The sequence below is a fragment of the Equus przewalskii genome, chromosome 10 (genome assembly GCF_037783145.1).
Source record: "Equus przewalskii isolate Varuska chromosome 10, EquPr2, whole genome shotgun sequence".
NCBI classification, from domain to species: domain Eukaryota; kingdom Metazoa; phylum Chordata; class Mammalia; order Perissodactyla; family Equidae; genus Equus; species Equus przewalskii.
The window spans coordinates 51,243,674-51,258,764 of record NC_091840.1 but is presented as its reverse complement, the minus strand read 5'-3'; the positions used below and the strand labels follow the sequence as shown (position 1 = coordinate 51,258,764).

Genomic DNA, 15,091 nt, shown 5'->3' with positions numbered 1-15,091 from the left:
TTGTTTTGCTTTTCAATACTTTTTCTCTTCTCATTCTTTACTAGACTCTTAAACTTCTCGTTTTTTGCACTGTCTTATCTAATTTCCTTTCTCCTTTTGTGACATGTAAATTCGTTCAGACACATTCTGAAAGTATTTATGGGAATATTCAGTATTGGTTTTTTCCTCTTGTGGAGTATCAGAGAGTCCGTATTAACTGTGGCCTTGGGAGGTCATCCTCGTTGGTCTTTATCTTTTTTTTTTTTTTGCCTGTGAGGCTTTGAGGGATTTCTTGTCTGTACCCCTTTCAACCAAAACTACTAGAGCTGTTTTTGGTTTTGTTTTGCTTTTAAGGGTAATTTTCTGATTACAGTATTAATGAATGAATATTATAGAAAACCTAGAGAATGCAAAATAGCATTTATAGTCTCTCCCACCTGTCAACTCCATTACCTCTGTTATTGTTTCTTGCCTATATTTCTAAACAGACACATATGGATTCATTTATTAATTGAAATTATACTGAACATACGGTCATGTCCACTGCTTTTGTCACCTTAGGCATGTGCAGTACAGGGATGCAATTAACAAAATGCAGACTGTGGGAAACTCTAGGACAAATGACCTGTGTTGGTTTTTGTTTGTTTTTTTTTTTTTTTTTTTGACAAACAAATGGTGAGAGAGGGAGGAGAAAGAAATAGAGAGGAATCTAGAGATTAAAGTCTGGGAGTCTTAAGAGGCTTATCAGTCAGTCACTGTGTGTGAACCTGATTTAGATTCCGATTGGAACAAACAAATGTATTTTTAAGTGGACTTTATCTTTTAGGGATGCAGCCTGAAGGTTTTACAGATGAAATGTGATATTTGGGATTTGCTTCAAAATAACACAAGGGGAGGAGGGAGCAGGTGGGGTAAATTAAGTACGTGTTTGATGTAGTTCTATATTACTCATATTTCCTTGTGTTAGTAATTATTATTCCAAAATATGAATTTTAATTAGTTATTCTATTTTTAAAAATACCAACTTTTAATTACCAAGACTTTTTTGTAGCATGTTCATAGTTCCTCAATATTATAAATAACACTTTACTATTACTTTTTTTAACATAAATCACATCTGTGATTATTTCCTGAAATTGCTGGTTTAAAAGAAATGCTTGTTTTCAAAGCTTACTGCACTTTGCTACATTGGATTCCAGAAGGATTAATCCAGTTTGTACTTTAACCTGAAGTCTGATACGAATGTCTGTTTCACATAACTGCATTTCATATTTTAAAAAAGATCCTTGCCATTTTGAAACTTAAAAATTGGTATTTCATTTTAATGTGCACTCCTTTGATTTTATTAACATGTGGTGGAATTTTGTGGAGAAAGTGAGGAGATTGACTCTGTGATCTTCTTCACAAGGACCTTGAGGAGCAACTGGATGAGGAAGAAGGAGCTCGCCAGAAACTGCAGCTGGAAAAGGTGACAGCAGAGGCTAAAATCAAGAAGATGGAAGAGGAGATTCTGCTTCTCGAGGACCAAAATTCCAAATTTATCAAAGTAAGAGAATATTTCTATTCAAAGGTTGATGATAGAATATGAACAATACTTTCGTGGATGCACTCACTGAAGGTGGCTTCAAACGGGAAAAGCTCAGGTTCATTTACGTCGTTTTCTCTCTGTCTCTGCCTGTATAGATTTCTAAAGACGGAAACTATGTAATTTTTTAACTCCACCAAATAGCCTTATAATCCTTTAGGTATTTACCCCGCACATTTTGTACACGTTGATCACTCATTGATGCCTTGTTCCCATCTGTGCATCAGTTCCTTCAGCCTCTTGTGGGACCCTGATGGCTGGGCAGCTGGGCCACGCTCTGGAGGTCGGCCCCAGGATCAGGGAGCCTTCTGGCCTTTTTGGAGCACACCATCTGTTGGGGGAGGCAGTGCCAGTGTTACTTGTTTTCTAAGTAGTACCAAACCCCAGTTGTTATTTTGAATACCTTTTCTGAAGCAGTCAACTTTGTCCTTTCAGGAAAAGAAACTCATGGAAGATCGCATTGCTGAGTGTTCCTCTCAGCTGGCTGAAGAGGAAGAAAAGGCAAAAAACTTGGCCAAAATCAGGAATAAACAAGAAGTGATGATCTCTGATTTAGAAGGTTAGTGTCTCGGGTTAGAGAAATTTAGGACTAGGACATGCGAGTGTTCAGATTGAACTGAAATCACAACGTGCAATAATAGAAAATGTACATGGTGATTACTAATCAGTTTGGGTTCCATTATTAAAATGTCTATTATAAGTTATTATCATAACTTATTATTACAAGTTATAATACTTGTCTAGTCACCAAGTATTTATGATGGAGTGGCGCTAAATTATCTTTTAAACTTTTACTTTTTCAAGTTGGGCCTGTGGTAGAAATCCATTGCCCGTTGGTGGACATAGAATCTAATTTAAGTTTGAGTCGTACAGGCCATTGGACTTGGTGTGTGTTTAATCTGAAACTGCATTAAGTTGCCCAGGTCTCACTTCACAGAGGGACCGCCTCTGACATAACTGCAGGGACAGGAGAAGCTGCTGAGGAGACCATGTCTCACATGATGGCAAAAATAAAGTCGGGAAATCCTAGGATTTTTGCAAAATGAATCACCACTTTCTCCAAAAGAAATAGGAAAGGAGAGTAGGAGTTGGGAAGAGCATATAAAACCTCTCCTCTGTCCAGCCGCTAGAGACTGGTGTTGACACTGAGGAAGGAAGAGCATGGCTCAGGATGCCCTGGTCTCGAGAAAGTGTGAACAGCACCTGCGGGGCATGACCACCTTTCCTAATGCGTTGCTTCTGTAATGGGGAGAAAATGAGTGGTTTTACACAAATCTTTAGGGTTTTGTTGTCCTTGTTGTTGTTGTTTAGTATAAACAAAAGAGGGGATGCCAGTATGAAACTGTTTCACAAACCATTTGTACCAGTGTACACTGCTGTGCGGGAGGTGGCAGACAGCAGGTGTCGACGTGGCTGTTTTTTCTCCCTTTTTGATCGGGCTGTGCTACTCAGTCTCATCTTCTCAGCATATTGGTTCCCGCTGGAGAACACAACGGCACACAGGTCGTGGTGTTGTGAGGAAAGCATTTGAATGGAAAGGATCATGGCGTTAATTAAGGGGTGACTGCAGAATTTTAGAGGGGAGGGCGGAGAAGATGCATGACCTTCTGCCCGCCCTCTGTCAAACCAGGGATTCCCAGTGAAGGGGTGGGGGATGGGCAGTTACAAACACTGCCCTAGCCTCTGCTGAGCCCCTCTCCAAACCTGGGCACAGCGATGGGGGTGGCATGAGAGGGTTCCAGGTCACTTCAACTCTAACAGCGTGGGCTCACTTCTTATGAAAGGACATCCTTAGAACCCACCCAATTTCTTCCTTAAAATCCATCTTCCCACTAATTTATCTCGCCTTCAGTTTGGTCTTAATGGTTTCAAATGACTGAGCTGTTGGCACAGTGTTATCAAGGCAGTGACATGCTTTTGAATAAAATGGCTTATTTTCAACTTTAATCAATTTATATTTTGAATTTATTCACATGGTGTCATTCACCGTGTTGAAGAGCTTCTTGTATCTTGCCTTAAAGAACGCTTAAAGAAGGAAGAGAAGACTCGTCAGGAACTGGAAAAAGCCAAAAGAAAACTTGATGGTGAAACAACTGACCTGCAGGACCAGATCGCTGAGCTCCAGGCACAGATCGACGAGCTCAAGATCCAGTTGGCCAAGAAGGAGGAGGAGCTGCAGGGCGCTCTGGCCAGGTCTGCCATCACTGCAAAGGCCTTTGGACTGAAGTTACTGTGGGGTTTATTTTCAACAGAATGTCTCAGGTCTAGGAGCAGACAAAAACCCCAGGAGAGTGATGTGTAGTTTACTTGTTGTTAGGTCTAACATAAGAACCTGAAAAACCCAGAAGTACAAAATTTATGTTAGGGTTGCAAGAAAATCTCGTACACCGTTCTCAGTATTTATGCTTAAAATCATTAGTCGTATCGTGAAATCCTTGGAAATTCACACCAGAGCAAATTATTTTACCATATCAAATGTTTGTACATTACAGATTAATTTCAGTATATTTTAGAAGTTTAGAGAAAATCACTTTAACATGGTCTTAGGACTTAGAGTTTAATTTATAATTGATTACAATCAAGAAAATCTTGTAACAGAAATGTTTCTCTGTCCTCTCTCACTGTTAGTCTTACTTCAGCCAGATTTTCTGCTTTCTCACTTGTAGAGGAGAGCTAGAATCTAGAATTAAGGTTCTCTACCACTTGCAATCATGTCTATCAGCTTTCCTTCCCTCACCTCAAACATCCCAACTATTCCCAGTCAGAAGAATCTACCAACATTAAACCATGCACATGAGCAAAAAGATGCGCTAGAGGAAAGATGACGTGTAAAGTAGAAGGTGTGAAGGTGGCAGGTCTCTTTTTTCTACTGTGTTCTGAGAACTTTGAATTTGCTGCTTCACTGTAGGCTGATACCAATTTGATAGACTAGACTGCCACCTTGAGCAGTTTCCTAATTATAATAACATTTTACTTGAGGGAATTTTTTAATATTCTAATCGTTAAAGTGAGATTGTCCTACCTTTTAATGGAGGATTTTAGCCCTTCACAATGGGCTGGATTCTGATTCTAGCTCTGCTGCTGCCAGCTCTGGGGCCTGCACGTCAGTTTCCTGTGTCCATCCCTGCCTGCCGAGCAGGCCCTGGGCAGCCGCTCCAGCCTCGTGCCACGGGCAGAGGGATGTGTAACTGGGGTCTCCCGTGGATAGGTCTGCAGGGGCTGGTTCACCTGGGAAACAGTGCATCTGTGCGCCAGCTCTCAGTGCTTCTTGCGCCTGGGTCTTTTAACAGGGGTGATGACGAGACACTCCATAAGAATAATGCACTTAAAGTTGTGCGAGAGCTACAAGCCCAAATCGCTGAACTCCAGGAAGACTTTGAATCTGAGAAGGCTTCCCGGAACAAGGCAGAAAAGCAGAAAAGGGACTTGAGTGAGGAACTGGAAGCTCTGAAAACAGAGCTGGAGGACACTCTGGACACCACCGCAGCTCAGCAGGAACTCCGGTGAGTGAGGGAGGCAGCGCATCACCTGGTGTCTGCTGAGCTCTCCCACGAGGTCTGGCGGGGATGCTGTGGATGTGCTTGCTCTCTTTGTGAGATGGTATGTTTTTCTTTATGTTGTCCTTCTGAGTATCCTCTCTCTCCTGGAATTAATAGCAGGTGAAACGATAACAAAATAGTAGTTTGTTTCTTATAGAAACAAACCAGCTTACAGGTAGAAAGCGTACAGGCTGGGGGATGGACCAACAGACTGAGGTGCAGAGTGAGATGTGATCTTTTAGAAAAGCCACAGTCAGTGATGGATGTCTAAGGGAAAGACAGAGGACAGATACACACATAGAGAGGGTTGGAAAGATTTATACAGAGACTATGTAAGAGAGAGAGAGAGGACCAGAGGGATAGATGGGACAGGCACAGAAATAGGGGGAAATATCTGGTGGTCAGGCATCTGCTGGTAGCACCAATTGGTATGAACATGGTAGGCAAACATGAGAAGGGAGGTACACATTCACAGAGATGAAGAGAAAGGTGAATACAGGTACTCAGACAAAGGTGTGTGTTGGGCAGAGTCATATGCTGTCACAGATGAACCAGCAGCCAAGGGTAGGCAAAAAGAAAGTGACAAGCACAGGTGAGCACAGCCAGAGAAGATCCACATGTTGAAACCTTAGCATGTCAGCCCACAGAAGTCACAGGAGAGCTATAGGAACGAGCCGGTGGGCAGACGGGCTGACCTGCGGCTCCTGCTGGCATGTAGATATACTTGTCATATAAGTCGCTGAGTTGTGATCTCCCAGATTGCTGTCTTGGCCTCTTCCTGACCATCTTCTCCCTCCTCAAGACTCAAGTTGCCAGGCACATGAGGCCTGCCCCAGGAATCCCCAGGCTGCCTTGGCTGGTAGATTTGACTGGCTGCATGCATGCGTACACACACACAGCGCCCTGCCAGCTGTTCCACCATGTGCGTGATGGGAAGAGTACCCATCACTCTGGGAAGGCGGCTAAGATAAGGCCTGAAATAAAACCAGGATAGAAGGAATCATTTATGAAGACAGATGTGGCCAGAGAGGTAGGAAAGGACCTGGAGCAACCAGGAGGGAAGTGTGTTGTGGTGAAAGCCAGTGGTGCTCTTGCCTGGAGGACAAGGGTGTGCTCATCTGGGTGCCTGGACCTGGAGAGACTGACATCACCCAGTCTGCAGAGCAGGCCCTCTGAGCCGTGAGACTGAGGTCAGATTGTGGGTGTCAGGGGAGCGCTCAGTGGTGAAGAAACGGAGGTAATGAGCCTAATATTGTGGCCAGGACTTTGCCCATGAATATGTAAGGTCACAGCAGCAGTACAGGGGTGTGTCCCCAGAGAGAGCCCGTCCCAGCCAGGCAGGGTTGGAGGCTTCCCACTCCACTGCAGCAGAGGAACTCTGCTTTGAGCAGTTTAAAGTCCTGGCATTCTCTTTGGAAGATGTGCTTTTTAAAAATCTGGAAACTATTAAAGTAGACTTTGTTGAAATACCCATTCTCAGCTGGTCTTTTGACTACAATAGGAAAAGGGCTCTGATCATTTCCTCCACTCAATTCTTGCAAAAAAAACAAAGTACAAATGATATGTGCATATTTATTAAAGCCATGGCTATGCTCAAATATAGCCCTATTGATTCTGTTTTGTGAAGAATTTCAATTGCCTGCAGCTCAGATGTGTTAGCCTTCTCCACTGGGTCTTCCCCAGTTGTGTATCACGTGATTGGTATAAAAGTAACTGTCCTCACCAAATCAAATACTCTGCAGCAGACTTGGCACTTGAACTCTCTTCAGGACTTATGGTAAAAGACTAAAGGAAATTGGGTGGTTTAGCCTGGAGGAGGAAAGGTGAAGGGCTCTGCTGACTGTTGGTTTCAAGCAGAGATTAGGAACAAAACTATTCACCCAAAAGACAGTGCATCGACAGCAGGAGAAATGTCGTGCTGTCTGATAAAGCGCTGAGCCCCAGGGCGAACTGAAAGAATCTCGATGGAGTTCCTCAGTCTCGTTGGGCTGACGCTCGGATCCCGGCATCCTCAACCACCTCCACCATCTAGCCCTTCCTCTGCAAGGAAGATTGCAGAGCACAGGCCAGACCAGTGCGTGTCTTTCATCTCTAGTGAACTTGGGGCTGGGTAGGCTGGGCCACAAAGAATTGTTAGTGATTCCTTTTGTCTGGCTACCCGCAACCGCAGAGCGAGCAGCCCCTCTTCTCCTGGCAAAGCTGGTCTCAGCCCTCCAGATCTCAGCACTCCACTGGTAGAGAGGAAAGCGTGCCCGCACAGGAATAAGCATATAGGTCACTGTTCTAACTGGTTATGTGTTTTAAAGTATAAAACAAGCTTGCCAGAGTTATGCTTCAGGATTATTGTAAAGTTATAGCTACTTAAACTCTTGAGGTCACTACTGCTCTTAGCAGGTGTGGTATTTACCCTGCTGGTTTCAGTCTTTATCAAGCTATATGCTTAAATTAAAGATGGCTCATATCGACAAATTTAGAGTGACTTGTCGTGGGGGTGAAGTCTCTTCTAGTTGGTAAAATAACTTTGGTTTTTCAAGTTACCCTATATATGTCATAGCAAATTATAAAAATATTTGAAAGCCATGTAAAGATATTTAATACTAATGTGATCTTCATACCCTAAATGTAGGTTAGATAAAACCTCAGCTTGCCTCAGGACGTTCAAAGTGTATGGTCTTATACCTGCTGTGTTCTCATATCTAACTCTAGAAACCCTTTCTGAACCAGGAATGCCACCCTTCAGCCTGCCTTCTCATTTTCCTGCTCCTCCTCCCAAGCTTAAACCATTTTCTGATAGAGTTTGGGGAGGATGTTAGTTGACTGCAACTGTTTCACATGAGTGACGAGAAAGAGTCCTGCTTTTGTCAGGTGCAGTGTCCTAATTTGTTTGGCCTTTACGGCCCCTTAGCTTTCGAAAGCATATTCAGGATTTACCCTTTTCCAGTTTTATTGAAATGTCTGCTGGTGCTGTAGTAGGCGGTTTGGCATCTTGTGTTAACCAGTTCCTGACCTACGGTACAACCAGACTGCCCAGAAAGGTTTGAAGACCCTAAGGGATGTTACACTGTGTCTCGATTAGAAGTCGATGTGGAATGGGAGTTAACGCTCGTTCTGGAAGGATTCCCCATATCACAATAATGGATGCACTAACCTATTGGATAGTAGCACATCTCATAATTATCAAAGGAGTTGATGTACTATTTAAAACAAAAGCAGCACTTAAAAAAAGTGCTCTTAATTTAATCAGTCGACTAATTCTGAGCTGCTTTCTCTAAAAATATCTTTCTCTAGGACAAAACGTGAACAGGAAGTGGCAGAGCTGAAGAAGGCTCTCGAGGAAGAAACTAAGAACCATGAAGCTCAAATCCAGGACATGAGACAAAGACATGCAACAGCCCTGGAAGAGCTCTCGGAGCAACTGGAACAGGCCAAGAGGGTAAGGGAAGCCCTAGCCGCGCGTCCATGTCTTGGAGGAAATCAGCCATCAGACAGACTTCCATCCTACTCCACCCTTCTGTCCAGTCAGTGCTGATTAATTCCTAGCCTTTTTGCAACACTGGTGGACTGATGGGGACGCATAACTCACAGGTGGCTGCTTTCTAAAGCACACGGCTCACCTAGAAGAGCCGTAGGCCCTTGACTTTTTTTTTTTTTAAAGAACTGGGTGGATCCAGCTACCATCTCAAATGACATATTCCTCCCAGTGTCTCCTTGCACTGTCATCTTTCTCCTGATGACTTAACTCAAAAACTAGAATAGTTTGAAGTCATTCTCTCACTTGTCTGCTGCCCGTAAGTCACCAGGTCCTGCTGATGGTCCCTCTCAAATATTCCTTATCCTCCTCTCTGCTTCTCATCCCTCCCTGCCTCTGATCTGTCTCAAGCCACCATGCACATTATTGCCATTCATTTCATTGTTCTCTCTCCTGTATCTCGTATATCTCACCTTTCCATCCTGATAAAACTCAATTTCATACACCCTCTCATTCAAACCATCTTCCTCGGCAGACAAGTCTTTTCCTCATTATTTCCCATAGTCATCTCTTCCTTCATGCGTTTTGCTCTTGTTCTGATTTCCCCATCTTTCTCCTCTCTGTCTGCCTGTCCATATGCCACATTTTAATTTATACAACAGCATTAACATTTGTTGTACATTTACACTGGTATGTGTCAGTCACTGTGCTAAGTTCTCTAGAGGCAGTGCCTTCTTTAACCTTTATTACAACCCTATCGGTTATTCTCTATCATTCTCATTCCAAGAATGAGCAAACTGAGGCCCAGCAGCGTGAGGAAATTAAGCCAGGGTCACACAGCTAGTAAGTGGAAAGGCAGGTGGACGCCCCGCAGTCTGGCCCCAGAGCCGCATGTAACCCGATTGCACTGCCTGGAAAGCCCATCCTGAGTCCCATGTCATCCCCGAGGCGGTGCCTGCAGAGCTCCGGTCCTGATGTGCTCACCCTGGCACCAACATACCATGCTTACTCATGTTACGTACTGCCTCTCTGTTATTCAGATGTGTCCCTGTGTTCATCCTTCCCAGCAACCAGATTTTCAGCTCCTTATTTTTAAAAAAATCGCACTTTTTTAAAAACAAAACGTGTTTTGTACAAAGGATGACATGAATGCACGATTCCCTTTGGACAGGGTGCACTTGGTTCCTCACCCTCACCCTGCACTGGCAAGGATAAAAAAGCGCACGGTGCAGTGAGTGCCTCGATATCCACACCCACTGCCCCCAGCAGTGTGTACAGCTGTGTTCCTTCTGTAGAAATCTTCCTGCTCAAAGAACAACAACTTCCTGCTCCAAGTATCGGGCACAATTCTACAGATAGAAAAAGCAGTGCCTTTTATGGAGTATTATAAAAATCCTAGTAAATTCTTCCCTTCCATCTCCTAGTTCAAAGCAAACCTGGAGAAGAACAAGCAGGGCCTGGAGACAGACAACAAGGAGCTGGCATGTGAGGTGAAGGTGCTGCAGCAGGTCAAGGCGGAGTCTGAGCACAAGAGGAAGAAACTCGATGCCCAGGTCCAGGAGCTGCACGCCAAGGTCTCGGAAGGAGACAGACTCAGGGTGGAGCTGGCTGAGAAAGCCAATAAGTTACAGGTAAGCCTGGAAACCTTTACTCTGGACAGATCCCGCAGTGGCATGCCCATGGTTTACCCATGTTATCCTTCTGTGGCCGTAAGAGACTCAGGCCTAATGTGCTGTTAATTACCTGACAATTACCATCACAAGTAAGTATGTCCAATCTCAGGTCCCTAGTGTATATTACTTTGATTAAGTCAAATAGTATTTATTTTAAGAATATTACAACATGAATTGGCCTTAAACCTAATAAATTCCACAATGAATTGTGGGTATAGTTCTTTGAATGATTTTAAGCACAACTTCAATTTCTCCATCAGTCTAGACAATAAGAGAACAGGAACAATGAGCAAAAAAAATTACACCTAGTATTGGTGAAAATTTGTGAAAACTAGATTTTTTTATACACTGCTGGTTGAAGTATAAATTAATACAACCTTTTCTAGAGGACATTTTGACGTCACAAGCCTCAAAAATAAGAATACCCTTAGACCCAGTAAATTCATGTCTGGTAATTTATCTTAGGGAAATAATTAAGGATGTGTACACACAGATTCAACTTTAAGAATGTTCGTTGCATAAGTGTGTATAAAAGAATATAATTGGAAATAACTTTAATGTCCAAGAATAGACTTCCATGCAACCAGTAAAACAATACAGTAGATGAGTATTTGTGAGAAGAGATGTACATTGTGTATTGCTGTGCTGAAAAAAATTACAGGACTGTGTTACGTCAGAGACCTGAGACCACCCCATGGTTCAGGGCTCCCCTAGGAGGACTCCCAGGTCTCAGCATGTAGTCCTGTTCACGGCCACAACCTGTCGCAGTGAGAGGATACAGGAAAAGTCAGTAAAGGGAAAGGGTGCCTGCGGGAGGCCCTGAGGAGATGGGCACAAGCTCCCAGCAGTCCTGTCCCAGGGCAGCCACACGGGGTGCACTTGATTCCTCCGCAGTGGGCAGTGACAGCAGTGGGAAGTGCTGTCTGCCGGGGAAGCTCACAGACTCAGTGCCCAGGGATTTCGCTGGGGGCTGGTCACGTAGGCACCCCCTGCCTCAGAGGTACCGACATTCCACATTCCCAGAAGGAAAGCAGGTGTTGAGCAGAAACTAGTGTGTACACAGTTTCGGCACAGTGAGTCATTTTATTATCTAGGGAATGGTAGGAGCCCTCCTGAGATCTAAGTTCCCAGACACCAGCCAAGGGCCAACATCCTTTCTAAGGAGAGTAGTCTCAGGCCTCCTCTCTTAACTCTTTTCTGCACATGTGTGTACTGAAATAGGTGGTGTGTGTGTGTGTGTAGGCACGTGCACATGCACGCTCTCACAAATCCAGAAAGATATTCCTAAAGGAGATGTTAGGAACAGCGTTATTAACTGTGTGTGGTGGGGAGGGGAGGTGGGTGACATTCATGAAGCACCTGTGCTGCCCCGGGCATACGTCAGGCTCCTTGGGTATGTTCTCCCATGTAATCCTCACACCCACGCGGGTGAGTCTGGTGGATGAGGAATGCGAGGCTCCAAGAAGCTAAAAGGTAGCTTGCCTCCATCTGGCAACTTACCTGGCAGTTTACCGAGCCAGGGTCGAAGGCAGGACGTCCCTCTTGAGTCCGGAGCCCTTCTCCACCGCACTGTTGCCAAGACTGATGAAGTGTGGGCTCTCTGAAGGATGTTGCTAAAACGAGTAAAAGTAAAAATGTCATTAACTTGTGTCACATGTCTAGATACGTCCTCCTTATGCCTTTGCTAACGTGACTAGAGGACAAACAAGAATGAAGGGTGCCCTACTGTCCCTCCGGAGTCCCTCCACTTCTTTCTAGTACCCACTGTGCTCACAAGAAATTGTAAAAGGTTTTATGCCGTGGGGATTTGGGGGAAGGAAGATATTTTAGAGCCATCATTAATTGAGGAGGAAGAAGAAAAAAGTATTTTTACCACATTATTCATAAAATCTGACCATAAGAAATAGTTTAATATTCATGATGAATATGTAATACCAGATTTTTTAAAGCTAGAACTATGAATACTAGGATTTAAACTTCTTTGAATGTGTGTAATAAAGTTTGCAAGTTCTGTAAGAATATGAATGATACTTGTCCCCTCAAAGCATATGGTCAATGCATTTTAGTGTGGAAAAGGATCAAAACAAAACACCTGCTGATCAGGGAGCCTGTTCGTGTGGGCTCGCTGTCAGTCTTCCAGAGGATTCGGTATAATTTTTGTCTCTTCATGATGAGAAATAAGACAGTAAACCAAAGTTAGGAGAAGCCCCCTCTGCGTGTGCGCTCTGCCTGACGAGCCTCCCGGCCCTCTCTAGGCAGAGACTGCTCAGTTGTCTGAGCCTGCTCGCTGGGGCGCTCTTGGGAGGCGATGGACTCTTGGAGAAGCTTAACTGAGTTTAAGGCAGTTTCAAGTTCACCCCTCCTCCCCAAATACTGCTTTATTTGTGGGCATTTAAGACTGGTGATTCTGGACCCTTTTTATCTGCTTACTGTTGAATTTAATCTTTTACTTCTTGCAGAATGAATTGGATAATGTTTCAACTCTTCTGGAAGAAGCAGAGAAGAAGGGTATTAAATTTGCTAAGGATGCAGCTGGTCTTGAGTCTCAACTACAGGACACACAGGTATGGGGGGCGCCAGTGAGGGGCCTTTAATAGTAACTCTGCCATTTCTATAATCTGTAAGTTGGTGAAACATGCAGTCCCAGAAGTGCCTTCTTATCACCTCTTTCTGATTCTGTGCTGTACTCTTATTTGGAACCATCTTGCACTACGACTGGTCTCCGTCCTCAGGAAGTCTCCTCTGACTCGGTATCTCGATGCAGAGCCCCTGGGTCCTGTGGCGGGCGGACGTGTGGGCGGCCTGGGAGCTGCTCTTGCTGGAACTGACAGGCGCTGCCTGGGAGGTCGTTCACCAAGCGGCGGTCCTATTGCTCACGTGTGCTTCTGGCCATTTTAAATAAGATTGTTTGTTGTGGTGGAAAGTTCATTACACTGTCATAAAAGAAACAGTCCATTTCATGAAAGAGTGGGTTGAAGATTGCTTATCATACTGTCCAGACTTGTGTCAAATCATTTCTTAGGGATGTTGTTAAGTCAGAAGTTAGGTTAATGACTTTGATGATATGAAAATAATGTAGCACTTTTTTCTTGCAGTTTTACATCTTATTTTTTATTAAATTTGCAAACTTTATATAAGTATTTGTTTATTTGCCAGGTTGTGGGCTAGGTGCTGGGGATACAGGGGTAAAATTCTCAGACAAAAAGAAAGTGGAATAATGAGGCAGTTGGGCACAAGTTCAGTGTAATTGGGGCTCACACTGTGAGCACATCCTAGTTAGTAAGACTAAAGAAAGAGACGGGGCAGACCACAGAAAGCTCCATATGTGCCTTTGAAAATTGTCAAGTCTCAAAGCAAGGGAGTCTCAAAGCATTTAGAAAAATCAATCTGGCAGATAGTATAAAGGACAAACAATTGAGAGTGCCCAATACTGGAGGTGATCCTAGTGAGAAATGCCAAGTGCCGAGGGCCAGAGGAGTGGCGAGGAAGGGATGCTAGAAGTGGTGAGATGTAGGAGACATAAGAAGGAGTGGCAAGGGGCCGGCCCTGGCGCCGAGTGGTTAAGTTCGCACGCTCCGCTTCTGCGGCCCAGGGTTTTGCTGGTTTGGGTCCTGGCTGCGGACATGGCACCGCTCATCAGGCCACGCTGAAGCAGCATCCCACGTGCCACAGCTGGAACGACCCACAACTGAAAATACACAACTATGTACCAGGGGGCTTTGGGGAGAAAAAGGAAAAATAAAATCTTTAAAAAAAAAAAAAAGGAGAGGCGCTCGAACCACTCGCAAGTCCCTGGCCGGGCCCCTGGGTGGATAGTGGCTGGTGCTGCCATACCTCCATCTTCCATGACCGAGTTTAAATCAATATTTGTGTTAAGAGCTTTTTTTTTTTTTTTTTTTTTTTTAAAGATTTTATTTTTTCCTTTTTCTCCCCAAAGCCCCCCGGTACATAGTTGTGTATTCTTCGTTGTGGGTTCTTCTAGTTGTGGCACGTGGGACGCCGCCTCAGCGTGGTCCGATGAGCAGTGCCATGTCCGCGCCCAGGATTCGAACCAACGAAACACTGGGCCGCCTGCAGCGGAGCGCGCGAACTCAACCACTCGGCCACGGGGCCAGCCCCTGTGTTAAGAGCTTTTATAAAATTATCATGCATGATGGGGCCAGCCCGGTGGCGCAGCTTCGGTGGCCCAGGGTTCACCAGTTCGGATCCTGGGTGCAGACTTGGCACCACTTGGCAAGCTATGCTGTGGTAGGCGTCCCACATATAAAGTAGAGGAAGATGGGCACGGATGTTAGCTCAGGGCCAGTCTTCCTCAGCAAAAAGAGGAAGATTGGCGGCAGATGTTAGCTCAGGGCTAATCTTCCTCAAAAAAAGAAATTATCATGTGTGTTTTTAAATCTTTTCTGTCTATTAATGTCAGTGGGTATTTCTCATATAGTGAGGCTCTCTTTTTTATGACATGAACTTGTTTTTAATAGAGGCATTCCTGTTTTGGTGATTAATGTAATGACCTTTTATAAAAATAAACAGGAGCTTCTTCAGGAGGAGACACGCCAGAAACTGAACCTGAGCGGTCGGATTCGGCAGCTAGAAGAGGAGAAGAACAGTCTGCAGGAGCAGCAGGAAGAGGAGGAGGAGGCCAGGAAGAACTTGGAAAAACAAGTGTTGGCCCTGCAGTCCCAGGTGTGTGTGTCCTCTTAGGAAGCTGTGGTGGCCTAGATGGGTGTATTTAGCAGCTAATGTCCCTGCTCCACTGGATTGTTTCAGTCCATTTGGGACAGTTAATTAGGCTGTACTAAATTAAGCCCGTTAAGTATTTTTCCTTTGACCCAGCCAAAAGCTGATA

General features: G+C 44.5%; 1 protein-coding gene and 2 long non-coding RNA genes across 20 annotated transcripts in view; 1 reads left to right on the top strand and 2 right to left on the bottom strand.

The window, feature by feature from the left end:
- MYH10 (myosin heavy chain 10) overlaps positions 1–15,091 on the top strand; it is a 145,974-nt gene that overhangs the window by 112,555 nt on the left and 18,328 nt on the right. For all 18 annotated transcript variants that reach the window (XM_070563363.1, XM_008532431.2, XM_008532430.2 and 15 more), the window contains 8 exons: positions 1,388–1,525; positions 2,000–2,123; positions 3,586–3,757; positions 4,855–5,067; positions 8,392–8,536; positions 9,997–10,203; positions 12,705–12,809; positions 14,776–14,928. In XM_070563363.1, the coding sequence (XP_070419464.1) occupies positions 1,388–1,525; positions 2,000–2,123; positions 3,586–3,757; positions 4,855–5,067; positions 8,392–8,536; positions 9,997–10,203; positions 12,705–12,809; positions 14,776–14,928 (1,257 nt within the window). The remainder of the gene's footprint in view (positions 1–1,387; positions 1,526–1,999; positions 2,124–3,585; positions 3,758–4,854; positions 5,068–8,391; positions 8,537–9,996; positions 10,204–12,704; positions 12,810–14,775; positions 14,929–15,091) is intronic.
- On the bottom strand, positions 614–2,104 carry LOC103559080 (uncharacterized). The gene is made up of 2 exons (XR_011523668.1): positions 1,968–2,104; positions 614–1,895 (listed from the first exon to the last, which is right to left on the bottom strand). It is a non-coding gene; the product is annotated as an uncharacterized lncRNA (long non-coding RNA).
- LOC103559081 (uncharacterized) lies at positions 3,480–12,705 on the bottom strand. Its single transcript, XR_011523667.1, has 4 exons — positions 11,746–12,705; positions 5,799–6,077; positions 4,587–5,207; positions 3,480–3,896 (listed from the first exon to the last, which is right to left on the bottom strand). It is a non-coding gene; the product is annotated as an uncharacterized lncRNA (long non-coding RNA).